Genomic DNA, 26,183 nt, shown 5'->3' on the forward strand with positions numbered 1-26,183 from the left:
ATGATTATTAATGATAATTAATTAATTCATTCATTCATTAAATGTAACAATAAGAAAATAAAGAAATAAATGACTTGATAAAATAAATACAATACATTTTTAATTAAATCAACCATACTTATATCAACATAATTACATCTAAATTTTTCCATTGGCCCAATTGAATTTCTGCTAACTGAATTGTATCAATTGTGGCAACAGTCTGTTAACATTGGCTCAATGAGAAATAATATGTTGAGCCAATAGAAAAATTTAGATGTAATCAGTCACTAGAAATTTTGACTTGGGAGGTCTGACATTTTTTACAGTGTATTTTTCCTTTATTTATTAATTTCTGTATTTATTTTTACTTTATTTTTTATTATTTTAAACTTAATTTTTATTCTTTAATTTATTTCCATATTTATACAATTATTTATTTTCAATTTTTGCAGGCTTTGTCCTTCATATTTACAAGTATGATAAGGCTATATCTATATTAGTAGATTCTGTATGCATTGTGTAAACAAATAAAATCTTGTTTACACAGTATAAATATTGATAGATGCAATACAAAGTGTAAACTTAAGTAATATGCAATTTGTTCTAAATGTCAGAGTCAGTAAAAACAGCTTTTGCAAACAATGTTTAATAAAGTTTTTGTTAATTTAGAGAAATGTTGGAAATTGTATGAAATACTGAATGTAAAAATGATTTAAAACTAAAGAATAGTTCAAATTTTGCCTTTGTGTTTAGAAAAGTTGTAGTGATACCTGTGTGGTTTCTTGTGGTGTTGAGCTTTTATGTTTCTGGATGTGTTCAGAGCTGAAAATACAAGTCAGAAGAAGGATTGTAACGCTAGCTTTCTCTCATGTAGTCTAAAACACAACAGCGGGAAGGTTCTGGAAGCGGCAGTCATGTGATGGAGAGAGCGAGTCTCTGCTCCTGCCTACATTCATAATTCACAGACTTGTTCTATTAAAATTTCCTGAACTACATTGGTTCACAAAGAGAGCAAGCAGTGTAACTGTGTTTTAGACACACACACACACACACACATGGCCGTCTCTGCTGTCAGTTTGCTGTGAACACTGTGAAAGACTTTCAATCTCATGGCAGCACCATGGGCCGCTCTCATGACCCAACTGTAAGTAAAAATGACATTTCAAATCTCCATTGCAAAACTATTTTAGCACCAGCCAGGCGTACATGAAAGAAAGGGCATCTGAATTCATAGCTTTGAGCACTTTTTCTGTTCGTTTATTAAATATTTCTGGTAATTTGATGATGCTTTCAGTCATTTTACAAAGGTCTGCACATTTTCTGTTCACTTATTAAACATTTTAAGTAAATTAGAGTCTTGTGCTCTCAGCGCCATTTCATTTTTTACCATATTTCAATTCATTTTAAAGAATTTTGCAGATTTTATATCAGCATCGGCACAAAATATTGGAAAAACAATCATATTTAAAGTTTGTTCACAATAAATCATACTTAATTGTTGAATTGGAAATGCAAACTGACACAAAACCCAGACTGATTCATAATTCAAATAGCTGTTATTTCACAAAGTTGTGCACATTTTCTCTTTGTCTATTAAATATTTCAGCTAATTTTTCAGCAGTTAGACTCTTGTAGTCTCCATTTACCATATTTTTACCATATTTAAATTTGTTCCACAGAAATGTGCTCATTTTATCGCAACATCAGCACAAAATATGGCAAAAAACAATTATAGACAAGTGCATTGTCAAGTTTGTTCATAATTGTAATAAATTGTGCTTGATTGTTGAATTGGAAATGCGAACTGCCACAAAACCCAGACAGATTCAAAAATCAAGTACAAATAAATCTTGTACTCTTTTGCAGATTTTATATCAACATCAGTACAAAATATAGGGAAAAAAACAATCATATAAGTGATTTCAAGCTTGTTCATAATAAATTCTGCTTAAGTGTTAAATTAGAAATTCAAACAGACACAAAAGCCAAATAATTTGAATGAAAAGCTCAGTTCATTTCAGAGCTGGTTTGATTTAAAACTAGTCATTTTGGAAAATTTGAATGGGAATATACTTCTGAGAAAAGGCCAGCATCATCATTATGATCTTGCAGCTTGATCTTTGATACAATATGACTCATAGAGACCGAACTTATAGAAATGCATATCAGTGAAGGTTCATATTTGGTGTTATGTAACATTACACATGTCTGTGTGTGTCAAGATCAGTTGTTCTGGATGTTGTTCTATCTTTGGGGTGAGAAAGTGTTAATTAACTCAGTTTTAGTGTGATAATGAACGTCTGCCAAAGTGTGACAGTCGATGTTTGTGTTTGTGAGTATTGTAATGCGATATGTAGAATTAATGTAATAATGGTAATAATGCAGGTATATTAAGTGATGCTTATGAAGAATTCAGCAGTGCTGTGATAAAACAATATTTATTTGAACTCTTATACAAAACTGTGCTCATTATATGTATTTTGGCAAGGGGTGATATTTGTCTGAAATTGACAATTGAATGCAAGTTTCACAAAATTAAAACTTTTCATTTGTCATTAAATAAGTTTCCTACATCTGTTTTGTAAAATGTAAAATTTGTAAATGTATTTTGATTAATATGCATGAAATATTTTTTCCTAGATTAACACTCGCATTACGTTTGATAACTTAAAGTGATCACAGATTTGTCATTTTCATGTTTTTACTGAATTCATTTTATTTTTAATTAAGCTTGAGAGTTTTATGCTTTATATTTGTGAATTGCCTTCCATTGATTTGTGAACGCACAAATATCCCCCAATAGATTGGTGTTGTTGTAATTTGTGTTTTACTGAGTGTGTTCAGCAGTTTTATTGTCTGGATGTTGTAGATCAGGGTCGTATGTGTGTGTGAGCTTTTCTACCGGTTATTTAGTGGTGACGTTTAATCTGCTAAAGTGGTTTGAGATGCTGAGATGGCAAAGAGCGCACATCTCCCTGTGTGTGTGTGTGTGTGTGCGTGTGTGCGTGTGTGTGTGTGTAATATACAGTAGGGTTCAAAAGTTTGAGATTGCATTAAAAACATGGGAAATGGATTTAAATACCTGGAATTAAAGAAAGTTTTAAAACGTAGAACCATTGATTGCTGCAGCCATGACGTTAAAACAACAAAGACTGATTGGCTATGGGTTCTCTTTAGATTTTGCTATGGATTTTTTTATAATAGAGTTTTTCTCTATTATCTGATTAACATAACTTGATGATACTTGGACATTTTATTGTACACACTCAAATTTCTTATCACAACTATAAAGCGCCAATTAATCGTTAAATGTCCACTTAAATTATTCTGCATGCTTAAGATGTTTTTTTTCTCTCTACAGGGTTATCTTAAAGGTTTTTCCATTATTTTAATTGTAGTTTTAGTATAACTTTATAATACCATTCATATTTTTACATTATTATTTAATGTTTTTTCATTTAAAGAAGAAACCAATCCAATGTATAGCTAACATTTGAGGCTTAATATTATAGAAAAGCAATACAAGTTTTTCAGTTTGGGTGTTTTTAGCTTGTTTATTTTCATCTAAAAATGCATGCAGTTGCTTCAAACAATGGTATAAACATCATTCAGTGAAAATTGTGATCATCGTAATTAATAAATCACAATTACAATTTCAAGGGATAATCAACAATTGTGATTTTTATCATAATCGTGCAGCCCTAATATGACACACAATGCACAATATCAAGAGTGATATTGCCATATGTTACCAAAATATGATTTTCACATGCGTACATTGTCTGGGTAGATATAAGTTTATGACATGTATAAAAGCCCCATAGTAAGATTTGTGTATACATATGTTAATACTGTCTATACGATGATTTTTATATGATATATGCAGCAATCATATATGTCAACAACATGCGGTTTATACAAAATCTGAACATTTCTAAATGCATGTCTATCTTTTTTATTTACTTCTACATTATTAACATTTATTGATGGGTTTTAGGATAAATGTACATGACATAAAATGTATTACACTTACATAAACATACATATTTTTGTTCCAATTTTTTTTATAGCTTTCACGTTTGATTTCACTTAAAATGACTATATACAGTATTTTATAAATGGAAATGTAATATGTATTACATATGTGTGTATATATTACATATTACGTGTAAATTATGCTGCATAGAAAAAAGTGAATTTTATGTGGCAAAAACCTTGTTTTACACAATGACTCTATTACGATGTAAAGATAAGTAAATATTTCAGAATTTTCTCGCTTCCACTTGAAGTATAAGATGCACATTCTCAAATTATATGGATTTTTTTTCAGTTTAAAATTTCACTCATATTATGCTGATAATATAATTTGTAGTGAAAAACATTTAATAAATTGCCAATGCAAAATATAAACATTTTCACTGGTTCTCTCAGGTTTTTATACCCCACTGTATGTTATATATACAAAACATTAATTGTGTCAGATGTTTGTGTGTGTGTGTGTGTGTGCGTGTGCGTGCGTGTGTGTATTCACCTGAGGTGGTTTCTGCTCTGGTTGACGGCCGTCTCCACCCTCTCAACCTGTGCATGCAAAAGACTTTATAAAGAAACTGGGACAAAGACTCTATAAAGACACACACACACACCTGAGAGCTGTAATTGTGTTTTAACATCTCTCTCGATCTCTCTCTGTTTCTGTCTGTCTGTAGGAAGCGTTCACAGCGGAGTGTAAGTTTAAGGAGAGTGTGTTTGAGAATTATTATGTGATCTACTCGTCCACGGTGTACCGCCAGCATGAGAGCGGACGCGCCTGGTTCCTCGGACTCAATAAAGAAGGACTCATCATGAAGGGAAACCGGGTCAAGAAAACTAAACCGTGTTCACACTTCGTGCCCAGACCCATTGAAGGTGAGGGCACGCACGCACGCACGGGCACACACACACACACACACACACAATTGTTATATTGCAGCCATTTGCTAAAATCATTTAAGTTCATTTTTTTCCCTCATTAATGTACACACAGCACCCCATATTGACAGAAAAACACAGAATTGTTGACATTTTTGCAGATTTATTAAAAAAGTGAAATATCACATGGTCCTAAGTATTCAGACCCTTTGCTGTGACACTCATATATTTAACTCAGGTGCTGTCCATTTCTTTGGATCATCCTTGAGATGGTTCTACACCTTCATTTGAGTCCAGCTGTGTTTGATTATACTGATTGGACTTGATTAGGAAAGCCACACACCTGTCTATATAAGACCTTACAGCTCACAGTGCATGTCAGAGCAAATGAGAATCATGAGGTCAAAGGAACTGCCTGAAGAGCTCAGAGACACAATTGTGGCAAGGCACAGATCTGGCCAAGGTTACAAAAAAAATTCTGCTGCACTTAAGGTTCCTAAGAGCACAGTGGCCTCCATAATCCTTAAATGGATGACGTTTGGGACGACCAGAACCCTTCCTAGGCTGGCCGTCCGGCCAAACTGAGCTATCGGGGGAGAAGAGCCTTGGTGAGAGAGGTAAAGAAGAACCCAAAGATCACTGTGGCTGAGCTCCAGAGATGCAGTCGGGAGATGGGAGAAAGTTGTAGGAAGTCAACCATCACTGCAGCCCTCCACCAGTCGGGGCTTTATGGCAGAGTGGCCCGACGGAAGCCTCTCCTCAGTGCAAGACACAAAAAAACACCTGAAGGACCACAAGATGGTGAGAAATAAGATTCTCTGGTCTGATGAGACCAAGATAGAAACTTTTGGCCTTAATTCTAAGCGGTATGTGTGGAGAAAAACAGGCACTGCTCATCACCTGTCCAATACAGTCCCAACAGTGAAGCATGGTGGTGGCAGCATCATGCTGTGGGGGTGTTTTTCAGCTGCAGGGACAGGACGACTGGTTGCAATCGAGGGAAAGATGAATGCGGCCAAGTACAGGGATATCCTGGACGAAAACCTTCTCCAGAGTGCTCAGGACCTCAGACTGGGCCGAAGGTGTACCTTCCAACAAGACAATGACCCTAAGCACACAGCTAAAATAACGAAGGAGTGGCTTCACAACAACTCCGGGACTGTTCTTGAATGGCCCAGCCAGAGCCCTGACTTAAACCCAATTGAGCATCTCTGGAGAGACCTAAAAATGGCTGTCCACCAACGTTTACCATCCAACCTGACAGAACTGGAGAGGATCTGCAAGGAAGAATGGCAGAGGATCCCCAAATCCAGGAGTGAAAAGCTTGTTGCATCTTTCCCAAAAAGACTCATGGCTGTATTCGATCAAAAGGGTGCTTCTACTAAATACTGAGCAAAGGGTCTGAATACTTAGGACCATGTGATATTTCAGTTTTTCTTTTTTAATAAATCTGCAAAAATGTCAACAATTCTGTGTTTTTCTGTCAATATGGGGTGCTGTGTGTACATTAATGAGGAAAAAAATGAACTTAAATGATTTTAGCAAATGGCTGCAATATAACAAAGAGTGAAAAATTGAAGGGGGTCTGAATACTTTCCGTACCCACTGTATATATATATATATATATGTGTGTGTGTGTGTTTAGGTAGAATTAATTAAATAAAATTGAATATTTAATATATTATATTAAATAATATATTAATAAAATATATTAAATGTTATTTCAACTACATAACCCAGAACTACACACAAATACATGTGACATATGATCATTTCTTTTAACATATTGTGTACACACACACACACAGATGCACACCTTTGTTTCTGTGAATTGTGAGGACTTTCCACACACGTTTTACATTTATACTGACCAAACAACATTTTCTATCCCCAACCCTATACCTACCCCTTACAGAAAACCTTTTTGCATTGTTACACTTTCAGATAAACATCATTTACTATTTTTTAGATTTTTTCCCTTGTGGGGGCCGCAGACACACACACACACACACACACACACGAGTTATATTCAAAATAATGCAAAATTAATTTTTTTTCTCTGAGTTGTTTGAACTGCACTGTATTAATGCATCACTAGTTGCAAAAACCCTGCTGTTTAATAATGATGTTTTGTATGTATTTGTCTCTCTGTCTCAGTGTGTATGTATAAGGAGCCGTCGCTGCATGATATTGACGAGAAGCAGCGGTCCAGGAAAAACTCAGGAACTCCCACTATGGGCACCCGGAAAGAGTTGAACCAGGACTCTACTGATCATGAAGGCTCATAGCCACACACACACACACACACACACTGACCTGTAAATGTACACACACACACTCACACATACACACACACACACACACACACACACACACGGTGACCCCTGGAGCTGAATGCTTTCTTACACCCGAACAAACAACAGCAACTTCAGCATCGACAAACATCAACCGAAACAAAAATTAAAGTAACATGAAAAAAACAAACGTATTTAAAAAAAGCTGAATTCTTGCCTGTGAAAATATTTTAGGAGTCTCTGAAAATCAAGACATGATTTTACATTATATGCAAAGTCCGGCAAGAGTCTGTTCGCGTCACGTGCTCGTGGAGACGCGTGAGGGTGTTTTCTTTCGGGAGTCTGAGCTTTAAAGCCATGTTCGATGATCACACGTTGATTTTATGAATGCCAAAAGCACTTTCACTCACCGCTATACGTCGCTCACCTCATTAATCTTGAATGTTCTCATCGATTGTGTTCTCCAATCATTGCTCTGTTTTTTTATTCTGGGTGGGAGGGGGAGGCCCTTGTGAATACTGCTCTCTGATTGGCTGGAGGGTTCAGGAATTGCTCTGCTGTAAGGCTCTGACTGAAACGGAAGCAGATCTGCTTCATCTCATTCCACTGTATGAACTGTCATAAATTCCACTTCTGTTGCATTTTACTTTAAATCCCCTCTTATAATGTTACTCGACGTTCAACAATGTCCTTTTCCGCCGTCTCTGAAACAGGCTTGCTACTGTACCTTTAAGACTTGTTTATGTAAATGAACTGTTATGATTGGTGAGCATCAGCATGCTGGTGTCGTTGATTGGGGCGAGCCGCTGAATAGGTGTTGATGTGTAAATATGGGCGGTGATATGTTAATGAGCTTATGGTCATGATGTCATAATCACGACGATTTCTGAGCGTAGCGAATGTTACGAACATCCACATCAAACTCTTTTATTTGAAAAGAGCGAGGAAAACCTTTTTTCCCGTGGTGTTTTGAATGTACTTCAAATCAAGCGGAGGGACGGTGATGTCACAATCTGAGATTTTGCATTCAGTAAACGGCAGCATCTGCTCTCATTTCACCGTACGCCTGTTTTAAACCGTTCTCTCTGAGAGATCGGGGTTTTTTTATCCTGCCAAAAGCACAGACTGCCCTTGGACTAAATAAACTGGACTAAACCACTTAAAACCAGAGAATATACTGCCCTGGCTTTCCTTCACTCTGTGTTTTTTTTTCTTTTTTCACTCCTTGTTAAACACAGACTGTGTTCAGAATGGAGTCCTAGCGTACTGCTTACTGAAGAGTATATACTCAATGATGCCGAATAGCTTTTTTAAAAATAGTAGGTGAAACGCTTGCAATGATAAATGTTCCAAACAATAGTGTACTACATTTTTTTTCTCACTATGTTGCATGTGTAATTCAGCAGATGTCTGAAATAAATACGGTTGTTTTGCATGTTTAATCCAATTTTGTGTAAGACATCCATTAAAATAATGAGAAAAAGTGTAGTTCATTTTTTGCATTGTAAATAGAAGGTCGAAAGCATTGCAGTGTGGGATAGTATTCTACTTGAACTTTGCAAGATTGACACTGCTATTGAACTTGATTGAATTAGCATCACTAAATAATGACGCTGTTGTCTACTGAAATTTGTTTCATAATTGATGCATTTTGCAACATTAAAGTGCCTCTATTATAGATTTTAGAAAATGACCCTTCATGCAGTGTGTAACACCGAATGAAAACATCCGGCAAAGTTTTAAATCTGAAAGTGCACCGTTATATAACTGAAAGTTATTGTCTCTCAAAAGAAAGAGTCGACTCTGAATCATTGAAACGAGTCGTTTTTAAAACCAATCCCAAGCCGTTTCATGTTGATGTCATCATGAAACATTAGCATATTGCCCGCCCAGACCTGGGAAAACTTGATTTTTGCGTTGGTCTGAATGAAAATGCAAATTCAGTTTTTGCCACTAGGTGCCGCTTTTGGAGCAGTAAAAGCTCACAAACACTGCTTTAAATGAAATCGACCAATCATGCAGATTAGCGTCATGCAAAGGAGGGGTTTGGAAAAATTAATCGTTGAGCAAATCCTTTGAGTCAAAATAAATGCATATTATAAGAAAATGTATGTGTTTTTTGAGCTTGCATGCATGTCAACCTGTTGTTGGGGACTCCCAAAATATGAACCTTTCATAACCTATAATAGGGGCACTTTAATAATGTTATTTTCTTGTTTGTTACCGTGAAGCTGCTTTGAAACGATGTATAAAGCGCTGTATAAATAAGCCGCTCAGCTTTAGGTAAATGCTCCTGCCATGCATAAGAACATTTGCATACTGCGTACAGTATGCATTCTATATACTGCAGAAGTATGCTGGGATGACATTCTGAACACAGCCAAGCTCAGTATGTTTCTGATTGGTTACTGGAGTCCAGGTTCCTTCCCCTTTAAATGTGATCGACCTGTTCATTGGTCAGATCCATCAACGTAAAGGCCAATCAGCTGTCGGCTTGGTTTATGAGAAGTCTTCCATTAGTGGAGCTGCACCAGCATCAACAAGAGGGGTCAAAGGTCAGGGTCCCACTAGCGATACGAGATAGAAAACAAAAGGTCACGAACCGTACCACTAAAGATGTCTGCCTGTTTTTCATAGAAGACGTTCTGATTATTGCCATGCTGAAATGATCTTCTGCTGACTTGGGAAGTTCTTTTGTGTTTGCTGATGTTTGCACCTTAATTCTGAACACGTTCATTATGAAAAGAGTTCTGAATAAAGCATTAAACCTGCCACAGGAGGAAAATATCATCTAAAAATAATAATAATAATAAAAAAAAGATTAAACTCGGGTCTGGTTTCAGTGTTTCTTCTGCCATCAGCACAAATACACACGATCGGTTCCAAATCCTCATAATCTGCATTGCTGCTGGCCAAAAGTGAAATAAAGTTCAATATTAGGACAGTTTGATATTTTTGTCAGCGATTACTGCTTTTACAGTGTGTTTTTCTCTTCTAAATCCCTTCGATGTCATTATCATCATAGCTGTGGTGTTCCCTTATTGAACTAGAACGATTTTTAAAATCTTTTTATATTATCATAGTGAAGGCCTGTTTACATCAAGAACAATGTCTATAAAGATGACTAACTATATTAGCGTCCACACCAGCGCAAGATAATGTGCTTTTTATTATAAGTGCACGCTGCATTTTTGTCTTCTGCCTCTTTAAACGCACGGTCTCTTTAAAGCAGGGTGTATTTTGATTGGTTATGTCAATGATTTTTTGAATCATTCATCAAATGGAAAATCCTTCTTTAAGTTATTCCAACAATGTAGTTTCCCTGCATCCTGGTCATTATAGTTGTAGTGTAGACTTCCCTATTCTTGTAGAATTAGAACGATTACTGAAGCTTTCTGGTTATTTTCAAGGCCAGTTTACATCAAAAATGATAACTATAGTGATAACTGTTAGCGTCCAAACGATTACGTTTTGCCATCTGCTGCTAATAGGGACAGTTCACCCAAAAATGAAAATGTGATGTTTATCATGACTTGTTTCTTCAGTAAAACACAAACAAAGATTTTTAACTCAAACCGTTTCAGTCTCATGGCAGTCAATGGGACCCAAAGACGATACATTGAGGTGTTAAGACCAGATGTTGTGAACGCGCTCAGGACAGTTGGACATTGCGGTAAAAATAAATGATAGAAATACTGTTCAGTTTTTTCCACAGACCGATTGTTTCGTGTCTTAAGACCTCAATGTATCGTCTCAAGCCGCAGGGTTTAATTTGGTTTTGTCTGTGTATGTTTTTTTTACTCTCAAAGCTGTGGGTCCCATTGACTGCCATTATATGATTGACAGACTGCAACGGTTTGAGTTAAAAAAGGAAACAAAGTCACCTATATCTTGGATGCCCTTGGGGTAAACAGATAAACATCAAATTTTCATTTTTGGGTGTACTGTCCCTTTAAAAATGTATGGCGTTGATTCTGATTGGCTGTCAGTATACTGAATGCATTGTTCAACAGCTGTAAAAACAAAACTTTCTGAAAGTGAATCCAAAGACATCCTTCTTCTGTCATTATCTTGATCGCTGTAGTGTGAACTTCACTTATTCTCACAGACTTTGAAAGATTGACGGTAACAAACATAATTACACCTTCGGCGCCACTTGCCTCCTGGGCTGTGTTTCCCAAAAGCATTGTAAGCCTGCTTGTAGTTGGTCATAGCTCCATTGGTTTCAATGCGTCTACGATTTACTTGAGCGTACGATGCTTTTGGGAAACGCTGCCCTGGTTAGTGCATTGACCCAAATTTGATTCCCGTCTTGAGGTGCTTTGCCAATCCTGCTCTCCACCCCATACTTCCCTGTCGTCTCTCTACTGTCCTATCTCAATAAAAGGCATAAGCAACTTAAAAAAAAAAAAATACACCAATTATTTATATTTGCATTCACACCAGTGCACAATAACATTCTGGTATAGTTCACCCAAAAATGAAAATTCTGTCATTAATTATCCACCCTCATGTCTGTCTAAACCCGTAAGACCTTCATCTTCAAAACACAAATTAAGATATTGTTGATGAAATCCGAGAGCTTACTGACCCTCCATAGACAGCAAGGATACTAACACAATCAAACGTAGTAAGGACGTCTTAAAATGGTCCGTGTGACATCAGAGGTTCAACCGTAATTCTCACAGAAATACAGCCGGTAAAATAATCATTTTTCTCAGTAAATATATTTCTAAAGGTGCTGTTGAGAAACATGATGACGTGTTCAATGCTTATTTTACCCGCTTATTAAAGCTTTTTTGCCTATTATTTTAGGAGAGTCTGTTCAGTGTGTACGGGCACACAAGGGTTTCATGCTTTCTCCAGAAACATGAGGCTTTTTGAAAGATATTTTTAGTTTTGGTGAATAAATAACGCAGCAGGGTGAGTTGTGTTCACGATCCCTGACATCATCTCTGTCTGAAATCTAGATATAAACACATCCTGTTCATTTTTACAGTAAAACATGATAATGTCAAATATTATTACAATTTAAAAGATCTGTTTTCTATGTGAATATATTTTAAAACGTAATTTATTCCTGTAATACAAAGCTTAATTTTCAGCATCCTTTAACTTTTTTTTAATTACATTAATTTCAGAAATAGAAAAATAGAAATCTTTTGTTACATTATAAATGTCTTTGTCACTTTTGATCAGTTTAATGCATCCTTAATGAATAAAACAATTAGGCTAATTTAAAAAAATGACTAAATATTTTAAACAGTGTAGTAGTCTATTTACATTGGAAGGCAACTCATATATTTTACTGCCACAAACTTAAAAAAAATATTATCATTTAAAAACTTTAAATATGAGACCCTGGAGCACAAAAGCAGTCTTAAGTCGCTGGGGTATATTTGTAGCAATAACCAAAAATATATTGCATGGGTCAAAATTATACATTTCTCTTTTATGCCAAAAATCATTAGGATATTAAGTAAAGATCATGTTCCATGAAGTTATTTTGTAAATTTCCTACCGTAAATATATCAAAACGTCATTTTTGATTATTAATATGCATTGCTAAGAACTTCATTTGAACAACTTTAAAGGAGATTTTCTCAATATTTCGATTTTTTTGCACCAGATTCCAGATTTTCAAATAGTTGTATCTCAGACAAATATAACAAACCATACATCAATGGAAAGATTATTTATTCAGCTTTCAGATGATGCATACATCTCAATTTAGAAAAATTGACCCTTATGACTGGTTTTGTGCTCCAGGGTCACATATATATTACAGTATTTTGTAGCACTTTGGATTGGTTTAAGTTTCTAGGTTGAGTTGTAGTTTTGCTGAAACGCTGCTGTCGGTGTCGTAACTGTGTGACTAATCAGTTTCCTGGAGGTTTTACATTCTGAAGGATAAATAATTATAAAATCACAGAGGAGCAGATTTACGGAGAGGCTTTAAATGAAGCCTTTCTTCTCTTCAACACCAGAGGCTTTAAAGGCTGATGTGTTCGTCTTGACGGTGCTTGAAATGCAAACTAAATCCTCTCACATCCAGCTAAAATTAGCAGCTGGTCTATTCTGAAAGCGCAGAGCTAATGACAGATGTTAGCTTGAGACGCTTTTCTGCTCTTCAAGCAGAACTTCTCCAGAGGACTCCTGAAGACTCACGCATCTCACCTGGGTTCACGCTTCATTTGAAGCAAATGTTTTCACATGCCAGTGTTTCAGGTGCTAGAGATATATGTGTGTGTGTGTGTGTGTGTGTGCGCGTGCGCGTGTATATATATATAGACCACCTTGTAATAATACTTTTACAATACTTTTAATAAATTAAATATTTGTTTTCTATTTTTAAAATATACATAGATTTATTATTGCATATATGTAAATATGTCTATTTTATATTTTCTTATATTATTTTGTAATTATGTTTTTAAAGTACTTTGTGCTGAAATAATTTTTAATATTTATATATAATATAATATAATATTTATTTATTATTAGTGCTGTCAAATGATTAATCGCGATTAATCGGGTCCAAAATAAATGTTTTTGTTTACATAATATATGTGTTATATGTGTTATTATGTATATATAAACACACACACATACAATATATATTTTTGAAAATATTTAGATGTATATATTTATATTCATATAATTTATATTATATATAAATATATTTAATATATCACAATTAATCGTTTGACAGCACTATTTATTAGAAATTACATTTTCTCTTGTATTTCTGTGTAGATTGCATTTTAATGATAGCTTTCTTTTTGATCTGTTTTTAGCATAAAAGTATAATGTGTAAATATAACTAGTTTATGCCTATATAATCTCCTTTTGTAATTTATTTTTAAAGTATTTTAGCTGAAATAATGTTTAATATTTGTTATATATTATAATTTATTCTAAATGACATTTTCTCTTGTAGTTCTATGTAGATTTCATTTTAATAATAAGCTATTATTCTACTTTTTCAGATTTTAAATACATTTATTATAGCATATAATAATTTGATAATCTAAAAATCTATTTTTTTACATATTATCCTTTTGTATATATTTTTTATATTGTAATTTATTAAAAATGACCTTTTCTCTTAGTTGTGTAGATTATAAAAATTGTATTAAAAATGTCAAATACTATAAAATATTTATTAAAATAAAATATGTTAATATAATATGAAAATATATATATATTTTTTAATAAAATATAATAAAACAATATGAATGAATATTTATTTTTATATGCAAGTCTCCTTTTATAATTATGTTTTCATTTGTGTTTATATAAATGCTATTAAACGGCGCCACCTGCTGGTGATGTGCTGTCAGTGCAGCGACGCCGCAGTGAAGAATATGCGCGGACACAACTCAAGTCGCATCAATCGGAAGATGAAGAGCAAGGTCACCTTCTCGCTCGTGGGTTATAAATGGCCAGGTTTTTACTCGTTAAAAGGATTAATAGCGAGGTAAAAGCGCCTGTAAATGTGCCAACGCAGCAGATATTATCAGCGGGATTCAGGCGGAATACTGGCAGCCGCCGCTAGATGGCAGCATTACACCACAAATACAATAGTTACATGCATAGATAAATATTACAATAAATACATGTAGGAATAAATGAATATAACAATAAATAAAATAAAATGTAAAAATAAAGATAATAAAGGAAAATAAGAAATATAGGAAAAGTAAGTAAAAATTAATTCATGACTAAATTTAAATAAATAATATTGTTCTTGTTCTATCAAGTCATTTCTTTATCACTTATTCATTAACACAGCAGAAAGTAAACTAAATTATTAAAAGAACCTATTAAAGACCAAACCTGCAAAAACATAGCATAAAAAAGTATAAATAAAATAAATACATATGGGAATAAATAAATGTGAAAATAAATACAAATTAATTAAAGAATAAAAATTAATTTAAAAATGGAAAAAAAAGTTAAAACCAATATAAAAATAAAAACCATGGAAGATTAATTAATACAAAAATAATTCATGACCAAATTTAATTAAACATGATTTGTGTTTATTTTATAAAAATAATTTAAAATAAATCATGTGAATAAATACATCTAACAATAATAAAAAATAAAAATTTAAAAATGACAAAAAGTTAAAATCATTACAGAAAATAATTTATAAAGGAAAATAAGTAATACATTTAATTTAATAAAAAAAAAATAATAATTGTATGTATTTCTCAAAGTCATTCTATTCTATTGTATTTATCCAAAAATAAATCAATAAATGCATAAATAAATAAATATAAAAAAACATATTTGTGGGGATATATAAATAAAATAATAAATAAATACAAAAATGAATTAATGACTAAATGTAATTACAAATTAATTATAATTTATTCCTTTATTTATGGCTCTATTATTATATTTATTTATGTTTAAATAAAATTGAAAAATAGAATAGAATAGAATGCTTGTATATACTGTAAGTGCTTAAATAGAAAGTTTGCTAGATACATAAATGCAAATAAAATATTATTGCAATACAATCCAAAAAAATAGAAATGATTAGCATATAAAAGAGTTGGTTTAATGTGTCTGATGAGCTCAGGAACTGCTGGGGTGTCTATTTAAGATTAAACCTCAGCAAAGAAAGCAACGGTCTGATTATTCTCCTGCACATAAACACACATAAACTGTATTAATTAAAGTTCACAGAAAAATGCATGAGTCAGGGAGGCGCTGGATATAACTATCGATAAAATAAACAGTACTGGCTTTGATTTACAAATGTGATGCAGATCCATAACTGTAAATCATACACAAACATTATAAGCAGTGTATCACAGGACTCTCATTCACAAACACACACAGCTGACCACACTATACATCTAACTAACTAACTAACTAACTAACTAACTAACTAACTAACTAACTAACTAACCTGCTGTCTCTCTAACTCAATCATGTCACTCTTACATCACTATTACAGTCACATAGAAAACCACCTCAAAACATTGTAATGATGTGTGAGATTAAATTGCATAGTTACACATGAAACACTGGGGTGAATAGAATAGAATAGAATAGAATAGAATAGAATAGAATAGAATAGAATAGAATAGAATAGAATAGAATGCATGGATGAATAAATGAATAAAAACAATTATTATTATTATTATTTTCATTTGAAATTTTTTAGATAGTAAAATATTGTAAATAAATAAATAATATAACTATTTAAAATAGGTAATAATACAAAATACAATAAAATAAACACAAATATAATTAAACATGATGTTTAATGACATAATATAATATTAATATAATATATTATTTTCAATTGATATATTATTTAAAATGATTTTATTTACAACACAACTAAACAGGCACAAATTAAAACTAAATAAATACACGTGTAGATAAATATTAAGATAGGAATAAATCAATATAACAATAAATTAAAATAAATTAAAGAATAAAATAAAATGTAAAAATAATAATAAAAATAAAGGAAAATAAGAAAGTAATAAATTTAGGAAAGGTAATACAAAAATTAATTCATGACTAAAGTTAATAAATACAATAAAATATTAATATAAATTATATAATTATTCATATATTAAAATAATAATAATCTTAAATTATTATTATTAATAATAATAAAATAAAAAATAATAAAAGTATTTATTTTAGTTCATATAGGCCTATATATATATTTTTGTTCTTGTTTTTTCTTAATGTAACATTTTTAGATAGAACAAATATATATTTTAAAAATGTAATTTAAAAAGTAAAAATTTACTTTAAAAAAAATTATAATTGGAGAAATGAATGAACTGAGCCTTTACCGCTGCTCTCCAGTTTTGAAAGCAACACTAACACAGCGCAGTGACGCGCGTGCGCGCAGCGTCGGTGGTTTTAACGGGACAGTTCCAGCAGCATCGCGTCGCGCGGCGAGTATGCTTTGAGAGATTGCATTGTGCAGGTTTTCCTGTAGGAGGAGCCTGAACTGAAGCGACCTGATCTGAACGTAAATCTGCGCGTTTGTTTCCGTACACATGGAGAAACACGGAAACGTTCGTCGCGCGCTGAACCGTCACTAAACCTGCGTTTAATCCGGACAGAAACAGCAGCGGAGCGACGCGAGCCGGTTGGTGTCTTTATTCTTTCATTCGTGTCGTTTTGTGAGCTTTATTAACATGTGGACCCGTGTTTATCTTATCGATCAGTCCCTCTTCCTCTCTTCAGAGTCACTGACAGAAAAGTGCACCAAAGTACCTTTGCTTCCTCCCTAATTCTGTGCTATTTTCTCCAGAACTTTGGAGTTTGCTTCTGTATCTTGAGTATATGAGTGCATTAAGCATTCACTGAGATGCTGAGGTATGACAGAAAACTGTATAATGATGGAAAAATATATTTATGAGTATTAAACATTGATGGAACAACATAATGTGTGCCACAGGGTCTTAAAATGGCTTAAATCTAGTTGCATGTTGGGGGCTTGAGCCCCTGATGTTTTGTCAAAAGCCCCTGATCTTTTTGAAGATAGAAGCAGTCTTATGTGTTCATTCCACTAAACACAGCTTGAAATAATCACAGAAGTACTGGAATAAAAGCTTATAGCTCGGACATAAACATTGCTGTCAGCATCAAAATACAGAAAACCTTTTTGAAAGAGACTTCACGCTTCAAATAAAGATTGTATCAATTACATTGTAACACCTGCAGATTGTAGCATTTTGGCAGAACCTTTAGTTTAGTTTAGTTGTCTATTTATTTACAGAATCGTGATATCTATTAAAATAAAAAGGATTCTCCATTTATCCAGAATCGTGCATCTCTAGTTGCTAATTTATCCACACATAATATAAACAAATAAATTAATTTAATGTCAGATAAAGCATCAAAGATGTGGTTAGTGAGGCTCAGTATCCAACGAATGGGGACGGCCCTACGCCCTAGTGGAAAAACATACTAAAATGTATTTGAAAGATGAAAGTGACACTTTTTGTTTGAGCATCAGTAACTCAAACTTTGATATATCGTAGTCACATTTGTCTACTACAAATAAACCCACTTAGACGTGTACTGCATAATCACAGATTGTGTGAGTTAATGTCAACCTACCCGTCTACTGGGGTGAGCTCTGGGGATAGATGTAACCGTGTGTGTGTGTGTGTGTGTGTGTGTGTGTTTATGTGGTTTATGAGGACACAAATTTGTATAATGACATGGGTATGACAGAGGTATTACAATATGAAGGTGGTTTATGAGGACACTGCCTATGTCCCCGTAATTCAAAAGGCTTAAAAAACATACTAAATGGTGCTTTTTTGAAAATCTAAAAATGCACAAAGATTATTTAAAAAAAAAAAAAAAAATTAGTATTTTGTTATTGTACAGGTGCAATTTGACACAACATATTATAATATAGAATAAATTACATATGTTAAAATAAATGATATACATTTTTGTTTTAAATATATGTAAACATGTATAAAAAATTATTTATAATTGATACATTGAAATAAATAGTTACTCAAAATAAGCTCTTCAAGTTTTTCTATTATAAATAAAAATTATAAACATGTTAAAATAAATTATATATTTTAAATGTTAAAATAATTTTAACAAGTGATACTTTTATATTAATAGTTACTCAAAATAAGCACTGAAAATATTACACTTTTGACATTTCATAACATCAAAACACACTGTCCTCCTCCTGTTTAGTTACTGTTGTTTATGCTTATTGAAGTCTTATCTCAAAAATGTGTGATAATTTGAAATATGCCATGTTAGAAATTGAGCTCCTGCTATTGCATTTGATCATATCATGGAGCAGGAAAATATTATATGCAGGAAACTGAGCGTGGCAATATTATATGCAGGAAATATTGTGCATAATGATAAACTGGGGAAAGTGTTGTGGTGGTTCTGTTGTGTTTTAGTGTTTTGGGAGAAAATAAAAGCATCCTTTTAGCATATAAATCAAAGTAGCATGTTATTACCATCTGAGACTGGTACATGAGTGCATGTTATATAGTTTCCACTAGGGCTGGGCAACATATCACATGCAATGTATCGCCCAGCCATAGTTTCCACATATGTTGCCGGATTCATAATCATGTTTAACTTCCTCTTGTGCATGCGAGTGCTCATCACACCTGAACACGCGCTCGTAATTCCAGCGCCACACTCAGGTGAGATGGATGTGAAATATGCGCTCGAGCGCATCGCTTTGATTGGATGAGAGTCCCGCCGGTTTGCCTTAACGATTTACGGTGATGCTCAGAGGGGCCCGTTAAATCATCCCCCGTCCCAGCTGACGGAGAGGGAGAGGGAGAGAGAGGGAGAGAGAGAGAGAGAGAGAGGGAGGGAGGAGGTGTAGTGGGTTAGAGACCAGCAGAGAGAGAGAGATCAGTGGAGACGGATGTGGTTTGTGTCTGTTCTGCTCTAAGTTTGTGGTTCTGTTGCAGAAAGAACCGGACTGACGAGAAGAAACAGACCTGCACCGGGACCATGTGAGTAAAGCCTTTTAACATCTCAGCATCACAGCCTCTGCTGCTCAACTGATGCATCTGTGCTGCAAAATGAATGCTTTCAGGATTTGCATGCATTATGGATCCAATGTTTAGAATAGATAAAAGTAAAAATGTGGGATATGTTACTATTCTCAACCACATTTATGGGCTACTTTAATATCCTGTCATTTGCACTACAATGATCATTTGTACTTCATTTGCTTTTGCACAAAAAAAATCTTATTTTTAATATAATTCTTAAAACTTAAAACTAAAAAAAAATATATATATATACATATATATATATATATATATATATATATAAAACACTTTTTTTTTATTTTTATAATATTTGTATATATATATATATATATATATATATAGGCCTATATCTCTGTCTGCATGTAATCTAATTATACTAAAGCCTTTAATCACCATTTTTAAGGTATGACTACTACAGATAATATGGATTATGTATGCATAGTTTTGTGTGTTTGACATGTTTTGGGTGTGTTTTGCTCATTGTTAGTCATTGTTACGTGACTAATTGCTCATTTACTTTGTTGATTCATCTTTTTTTGATAGATCATCTCATCTTTGATCCAGTTTCTCTGGATTATCACAATCAATCACTCCGTTATTATCTGACCCCCCCCAAAAAGTGTGCCGACACTAGTAGAACATTATATGGATTTTATTTTTTATAATACTATACTTTCCAAACTCTATATGTTAAAAAACACACCTTAACACATTTTTTTAATATATAGAGTTGGAAAGTGTAACATCCATTTTCATAATCTTATTGGTACTGTAATCAATTTGTGTTTATGTATCAGTGTTATTTTAGTATCATTTAGATACTATTGTAGTTTTTAATAATATTTTGAATTCATTTTTATTTTAATTTATTTAATTTTAGTTCATTTTTTAGTCATTTTGATGTTTGTCATTTTTTTATTGTTCTTTTATTTATTTTTACAAAATATCTATATAGTTTTTATAAATTTTTCAGTTTAAGTTATTTTAGTACATCAAGTTAAATTAAGTTAGAATGAGAAATATTACCTTAAACATTAGACACTTAAGTTTTATGAATTGTGTTTTATATCAGTTAACGTTTAATTTATTCAAAGTTTAAAAATAAATAATGGTTTTAATTACCCTGTTATGTTAATATTTATTATAGTTAAGCAATTATGACGCCATTATAGTAAAACTTACACTGGAGATCTACCTTGAGGAAAACAGGGATAATATAATATCAAAAAATCCAAAAATGATTGTTTGATCAATAGGTGGAGTTCAGTTAGCACAAATATAATGAGCTCAGTATAAAAGCAATAGAAGGGAATGATAAATTCCCACGATATAAAATCAAAGGGGTGTGTGTGTGTGTGTTGTATTGTGTTCTCAGTACAGTTATGTGACTAATTGGCCACTTACTCTCCACCGACAGATTATCTGACCGGGTCTTGTGGCCCCTGCGGCCCCTCTCGTCCCCCGTCCAGCTCCGTGCGTTTGTCTCTGGACAAGCTCGGCATCGATCACACATAATCCGATTTCCCCCCAAAACAAATAATGAAGCGTTTCTGGAGCTTACCCTTTTAAGTAATTTAGAGATTCGTTCAAACTTGTGCGAATCGATGAAGTGGGTTTTGAAAGATGAGTCTAATGAATTCCCATGATGCTCTAATTTCACCCTAATGCATCTCAGCGAAATTAAAACGCACATTTGTGATGCTCAGATAAGCAGGATGGAGATTTGATCTGAACTGGAGCGTTTGGAGATGATGTCGTTATTTTAGACTCATCACACTAACTGCTCTAATTAGGTTTTCGATCATTTTATTTAGTCTCAGCTGAGACTCCGGGATTCTGCCGAGAATTTGGGTCCGTCTGCTGCTGCTGGTGTGTGTCGCGTTGTTTTACATTGTAATCCATTTCTTTATCCAAACAAAACAGTTCAAAGAACTTGCTGAAACCTGTTTAGTTCATTCAACTTTTTGTCTTACAGATAATTTTAACAGAAGCACATTGCAAGTTTTAAAGACACAGTTTATTTAAAGGGACAGTCCATTTACTCACTAGGCCTGCATGAATTTATTTTTATCTGAAGAACTCAAAGGATGATATTTTGAAAAAACATTGGGGGACCAAACAACATTGGACCCCACTGACATTCATTGCATATACAATTTTTTTTATTTGAAATACCTTTGGGTGAAATGTCCCTTTAATTCTAAGAGATAAAAAAAAAAGGATTATGGAAAACGTTATTACTAAACTGACTTAAGCCCCGTTCACACCAAGGATGATAATCTATAAAGATAACGATAAAGATATAGTTCTAAAAATCATTCTCAATATTAAAGAATAGTCCACACCACAACTGTAACGATAACGGCACAGAGAACCGATCTTGTTGGAATCACTTTCAGAACAATTTTTTTCCAGCTGATGAACGATACAAATATTGACAGCCAATCATAATCAATCATGCTGTCACGAGCTGGAGAATTTAAAGCGGTTTATGTCTTTATAGTGATCGTTCTTGGTGTGAATGGGGCTTTACTGTATTTGGTGCAAAAATGGTTGATCGAACCTCTGTGAAAATAGTTAAATGCTGCATAAATCAGGGCCAGAAAGTAAATAATAATGAATAAAATGTAATAAAACAATTATTACATTTAAATATTACAAATAACATAACTTATATTTAATTTTATCATTTTTAGGCTAGTCCGCCTCAGCGCTCGTCAGTGTCAAACTAAAGAAGGCGGGGCTTTACTGTTCACAGTGGACTAGCGCAAATTCCAGTACAACATCTCAGTTTTAACGGGGAAAGAGTGTGAGGTGACATGTAAGGAAGCTAAAGGTTTAATATCTGACTGTGATGACAGAAATGTAAAAAGGCTGACATGTAATATTCAGTGGTGCATGCTACTCTAGTTCACCTTAAAATTAAATTGTCCTCAAACTCAGGCCATCCAAGATTAGGATGAGTTTGTTTCTTCATCAGATTTGGAGAAATGTAGCATTGCATCAGTGTTTCAGCAATGGATGCTCTGCAGTGAATGGGTGCCGTCAGCATGAGAGACCAAACAGCTGATAAAAACATCACAATAATCCACTCCACTCCAGTCCATCAGTTAACATCTTAAGAATCCACAAATCCATCACTAAGATGTTTTTAACGTCAAACCATTGCTTCTGGTCAAAATACAGTTCATGATCCATAATAACACTTCCTCCAGTGAAAACGTGTTCTGTTCTGAATCAGGAGAGAAATCTGCACAGATCAAGCACCATTTACAAGCCAAAACAGAATAAATAAATATGTGACTGGAGACAACAGGAGATGACTTTTTCATTGGAGGAAGTGTTATTATGGATTATGGATTCATATTTAGTCCAGAATCGATTGCATGAAGTTAAAATATCTTGATAACAGCATGTTACATGTCCCACCAGAGACAGTAATATATTGGATCACTGTTACACAACAATAAAGGACGCATTTCACTCGGTTCCACGAGCAGCTTTAGGACTCTCTGATCACTGTTTGGTTCATCTTATTCGGACCTACAGGCAGAAACTTAAATCAGAAAAGCCTGTATTAAGATCTGTTAAAAGATGGACTAACGAAACAGAGCGGGATCTACAAGCCTGTTTCTCTCTCACTGATTGGACTGTTTTTGAAGCTGCTGATGATCTGGACGAGCTCACAGAGACTGTAACATCTTATATCAGTTTCTGTGAGGATATGTGCATTCCTAACAGGACTCATCTAATCTACAACAATGACAAACCATGGTTCACTACAAAACTCAGACAGCTCCGTCAGGCCAAAGAAGATGCTTACAGAAAGGGGGATAAAGTCTTGTACAAACAGGCCAAATACACACTGGAAAAGGAGATCAGAGCGGCAAAGAGGAATTATTCTGACAAGCTCAGGAACAAATTCTCTTCCAGTGATCCTGCTTCAGTGTCGAAAGGAATGAAGGATAACACCAGTTACAAGACACCATCCCCCAACACTCTGGAGAATCAACACCTGGCAGACGACTTGAACGAGTTTTATTGTCGTTTTGAAAAATCACCCCACACCCGCCCTGAACACCTCTCCACATAACCATTAACACCTCCAGCAACCCCCCTCTCCTTCAGGAAAAACAAAAGAAGGAAAGCACCAGGCCCAGACGGTGTGTCACCAACCTGTCTAAAAATCTGTGCTGACCAGCTGGCCCCCATCTTCACACAGATCTTCAACAGATCACTGGAGCTGTGTGAAGTCCCCTCATGCTTCAAACGCTCCACCATCATCCCCGTCCCAAACAAACCCAAAATTACTGGACTTAATGACTACAGACCTGTGGCTCTAACGTCTGTAGCCATGAATTCATTTGAAAGACTGGTTTTGGATTATCTGAAGGACATCACTGGACCCTTACTGGACCCCCTGCAGTTTGCCTACAGAGCAAACAGGTCTGTGGATGATGCAGTCAACATGGGACTGCACTTCATCCTGCAGCATCTGGACAGACCAGGGACTTCTGTTTGTGGACTTCAGCTCTGCTTTTAACACCATCATCACGGAAACCCTTCAAAATAAACTAACCCAGCTCTCCGTCTCCACCTCCGTCTGTCAGTGGATCAACAGCTTCCTGACAGACAGACAGCAGTTAGTAAAGCTTGGCGAATTCACATACAGCACTCGCACCATCAGCACTGGAGCTCCTCAGGGCTGCGTTCTCTCCCCACTGCTCTTCTCCCTCTACACCAACGACTGCACCTCTAAAGACCCCTCTGTCAAGCTCCTGAAGTTTGCAGACGACACCACACTGATCGGCCTCATCCAGGACGGTGACGAGTCTGCTTACAGACAGGAGGTTAAGGAGCTGGTTGTCTGGTGCAGTCTTAACAACCTGGAGCTTAACACGATCAGAACTGTGGAGATGATCATGGACTTCAGGAGAAACCCCCCCTGCTCTCCCCCCACTCACCATCATGAACAGCACTGTGACTGCAGTGGAGTCATTCAGTTCCTGGGCACCACCATCTCCCAGGACCTGAAGTGGGATATTCACATTGACTCCATTGTCAATAAGGCCCAGCAGAGGTTGTACTTTCTTCGCCAGTTTAGGAAGTTCAACCTGCCACAGGACTTACTGAAACAGTTCTACTCCGCCATCATTGAATCCATCCTCTGCACTTCAATAACTGTCTGGTTCAGCTCAGCTACCAAATCTGACCTCAGAAGACTACGGAGGGTAGTCCGGACTGCTGAGCGAATCATTGGTACAACCCTCCCCACTCTCCAAGAACTGTACTCATCCAGAGTGAGCAAAAGGGCTGGTAAAATCACTCTGGACCCCTCACACCCAGCACACTCTCTCTTTGAACTGTTACCGTCTGGTCGACGCTACAGAGCTCTGAGCACCAGAACGACCAGACACAGGAACAGTTTCTTCCCTCAGGCAATCCATCTCATGAACACTCAACAATAAACGTGGAACACACAACTATAATACATTATCCATTCACCACACTCACTTATTTTATTTTTATTTTGTCATTTCTAATTTGCACATATCAGACCTGTACATACATAGTTGTCTATATTATATATTGTGTTTTTGCTGCTTCGTACATTGCCTATTTGTATATTTGTATATTATTATTTTATTATCTGTGTCCTGTCCTGTTACTGTCTCTCTGTTGCACTGTGGAGCTTCTGTCACTACAACAATTTCCTTGTATGTGTAAACATACTTGGCCAATAAAGCTCATTCTGATTCTGATAATGGATTTGTTTCTTTTTTTTATTGCCTTAAATTCCGATAATATCTAGAAGTAGTATATTATTTTATATAAAAGTGACCATTATCAAATGGTCATGAAAATGGTCCAGTTTGCTTCCCCACAATGTTCAAGACATGGTTACAGCCTTGGCATAAATAACTATGATAAATATATGATATTAGGCCATTAATAAATCATTACGTTATATGCGTTTTTTAACCCATTTATTTCTTCTTATGAATCACTGTGTGTGAAATCATTAGAATTTTTATCGTTGGGTGTGTGAATGATTACCCAGATGTTGGTAGGTGTGTGTGTGTGTGTTTCGTGCCATTACAGGCCAGTGATGTATGTTGCCGGGGTGACAGTGAAGAGATGGTTGCTGTCCAACACCATCCATCTCTCTTTCGCTCTCTCTCTCTCTCTCTCTCTGTCTCTTTCTCTCTCTTGGCACAGGATGGTTCATTCATTCAAGGGCGCAGGGTTTGGTTTTAACATTTGAAATTCAATCAGGCTGCTGCTCCATATGTTCATGTACAGTGCCACTTACAGTTGATCATTTATTCTTGTTTAGAAACAGTATTTTAGTCAGTATTTTCCCACAAGTCTTTGTACACTGAATACAAATCTTAACTGAAAATATAAAGTTTCTGTATATATACAGTGCCTTTAGAAAGTCTTCATT

General features: G+C 34.7%; 3 protein-coding genes across 5 annotated transcripts in view; 2 read left to right on the forward strand and 1 right to left on the reverse strand.

Moving 5' to 3' along the window:
- LOC306851005 (fibroblast growth factor 12-like) overlaps positions 1–7,363 on the forward strand; it is a gene marked incomplete at its 5' end in the record, with an annotated part of 44,661 nt that extends 37,298 nt beyond the window's left edge. For all 3 annotated transcript variants that reach the window (XM_079387012.1, XM_079387011.1, XM_079387010.1), the window contains 2 exons: positions 4,689–4,887; positions 7,048–7,363. In XM_079387012.1, coding sequence (XP_079243138.1) covers positions 4,689–4,887; positions 7,048–7,178 — 330 coding nt within the window. In that variant the 3' untranslated portion in view covers positions 7,179–7,363. The remainder of the gene's footprint in view (positions 1–4,688; positions 4,888–7,047) is intronic.
- Positions 1–26,183, reverse strand: part of LOC306851007 (claudin-19-like) — a 564,676-nt gene that overhangs the window by 77,118 nt on the left and 461,375 nt on the right. The gene's annotated exons all lie outside the window — the stretch shown is intronic.
- The window catches only part of LOC306851366 (interleukin-1 receptor accessory protein-like), a 29,347-nt gene continuing 20,213 nt past the window's right edge, over positions 17,050–26,183 (forward strand). Inside the window, exons 1-2 of the mRNA XM_079387544.1 lie at positions 17,050–17,319; positions 19,649–19,693. Of these exons, the coding sequence (XP_079243670.1) occupies positions 19,692–19,693 (2 nt within the window). The 5' untranslated portion in view covers positions 17,050–17,319; positions 19,649–19,691. The remainder of the gene's footprint in view (positions 17,320–19,648; positions 19,694–26,183) is intronic.

Source organism: Barbus barbus, assembly GCF_936440315.1.
Source record: "Barbus barbus genome assembly, chromosome: 31".
In the NCBI taxonomy this organism is placed as follows: Eukaryota; Metazoa; Chordata; class Actinopteri; order Cypriniformes; family Cyprinidae; genus Barbus; species Barbus barbus.